This window comes from Lottia gigantea (genome assembly GCF_000327385.1).
Source record: "Lottia gigantea unplaced genomic scaffold LOTGIsca_6731, whole genome shotgun sequence".
NCBI classification, from domain to species: domain Eukaryota; kingdom Metazoa; phylum Mollusca; class Gastropoda; family Lottiidae; genus Lottia; species Lottia gigantea.
The window spans coordinates 1-1,793 of NW_008710294.1; the positions used below are offsets into that span (position 1 = coordinate 1).

The 1,793-nt window shown below is 41.3% G+C and overlaps 1 protein-coding gene across 1 annotated transcript; it reads left to right on the forward strand.

Annotated features, from left to right (window-relative positions):
- Window positions 1-1,011: 1,011 nt before the first annotated feature.
- On the forward strand, window positions 1,012-1,677 carry LOTGIDRAFT_148203 (hypothetical protein; the record flags this gene model as incomplete). The annotated part of the gene is made up of 1 exon (XM_009065104.1): window positions 1,012-1,677. A coding segment is annotated over one exon (666 nt), but the record flags the coding sequence as incomplete, so codon positions are not given.
- Between the last annotated feature and the right edge of the window lie 116 nt (window positions 1,678-1,793).

Genomic DNA, 1,793 nt, shown 5'->3' on the forward strand with positions numbered 1-1,793 from the left:
CGGTTTTTGCGGCCAGACGAGGGAAAAGCTCCACCATGTTATAAGATAACATTGAGCAAAAGTATTCTGGCAGAGGTGGGATTCGAACCCACGCCTCCGAAGAGACTGGTGCCTAAAACCAGTGCCTTAGACCGCTCGGCCACTCTACCTGCACAGTAACCGCATATGTTGCATTCGGTAATATCCAGCGGACACATATAATCGATATTCAATTTTTTGGCGGTCGTGGAAAGCTGAGCATATGGCGTTCCAGATAGCCGTGATCGTCTAGTGGTTAGGACTTCACGTTGTGGCCGTGACGACCCAGGTTCGAATCCTGGTCACGGCAGGAATGGCTAAGGTTTTTTTGCTTGTATACTACATTTTTAACAGAGAATGCGACGTGGTTCACGCTCCAAACCCTAACCCCAACTCTCTTCCTTTTTATACGACCCAAAGGGAATTTCAAAAGTCTACCCTTTTTGAAAGGCAGTATACAGGCAGTGTGGTGGCCGAGTGGTTAAGGCGTTGGACTTAAGTTCCAATGGACGTATGTCCGCATGGGTTCGAACCCCATCCGCACTATAATACATTTTTTTTGAAAATTTACATTCGTTCAAATCATTCCATTTAATACCGTGAACGGTTTTATCCGTACCGTCTCGGTATACCCAGGCTGACAGCACGTTTCCACTGTGCGCCCCAGTGGCACAATCGGTTAGCGCGCCGTACTTTCAGTCTGGCTTCCGCTTTCATAGTGAAAGGACGTATTTACCTTAGCTCTGAAGTTCAACCAAGCGAGACTTTATTACTAGTGTTCAATAGTGACTTGTAAATAGATTGTGTATATAACAACTTTATATATAGTGTAAATTTGTACATAAACTACGCTCGTTTAGGGGCCTTTTGGCCCCATTAACTGTGATATTTAACTGTGATATTCAATTTTTTGTGATACCTTTACTGTGATATTTTTTCTTGGATTTTCTCCACCCCGCATAGGATAGCGGCGGTGTTTGACTGGATTATAAAATGGCGACGTCGGGCCGACGCTACGCCAAAGAAAATACTGTAAAGGTAAATGCTGTTGATTTGAAAAAGGTTTTCATGATTAATTTTATTGAAGCTGCAGAAAGATGTATTGGCGAAGGCTCTGTATTTGCATGCGTGCCTAGACCCCCAAATAGTATAGAAATAACTTTGAATTCTGTTGAAAATGCAATGAGACTATGCGAAGAAGGATTGACTATTGATAATGATAACTATTCAGTTGAGTTGTGTTTCTCTAAAAACACAGTTGTTTCGATATTTAACCTACCTAGCCATATCGATGACAATGTAATAACCGACAAATTAGAACAATACAAAATTGAAATAGTAGATAAAGTTGTGAGGCATTATTACAAGCAAAGGCCAGATGTTGCTGACGGTACTAGGCACGTTAAGTGTACATTCCCTCCTAATTTTCATTCGCTACCTTGGGCCATGCAGTTCGATACACCCGATGGCCCACAGACATTTAAGGTGGTACACAACAACCAATCTAAAGTATGTTTCAAATGTCTTTCACCTGATCACGAAAAAAAGGAATGCCCAAAAATACAGTGTCGTAAGTGTAAAGTGTATGGACATATGGCTTTCAAATGTGAAACGAGCAAGTGCGATAAGTGTGGCAAATATGTAACATTATGCGGATGTGAAGATGATTTTTACGATACGAATGACGGGCCAAATGAAAACAATGTGATTAGTGCTAATCAAGTTGACAAACCTACTAAACGTGACTTGAGTTTATCTCAAGTTGACAAAAAAGT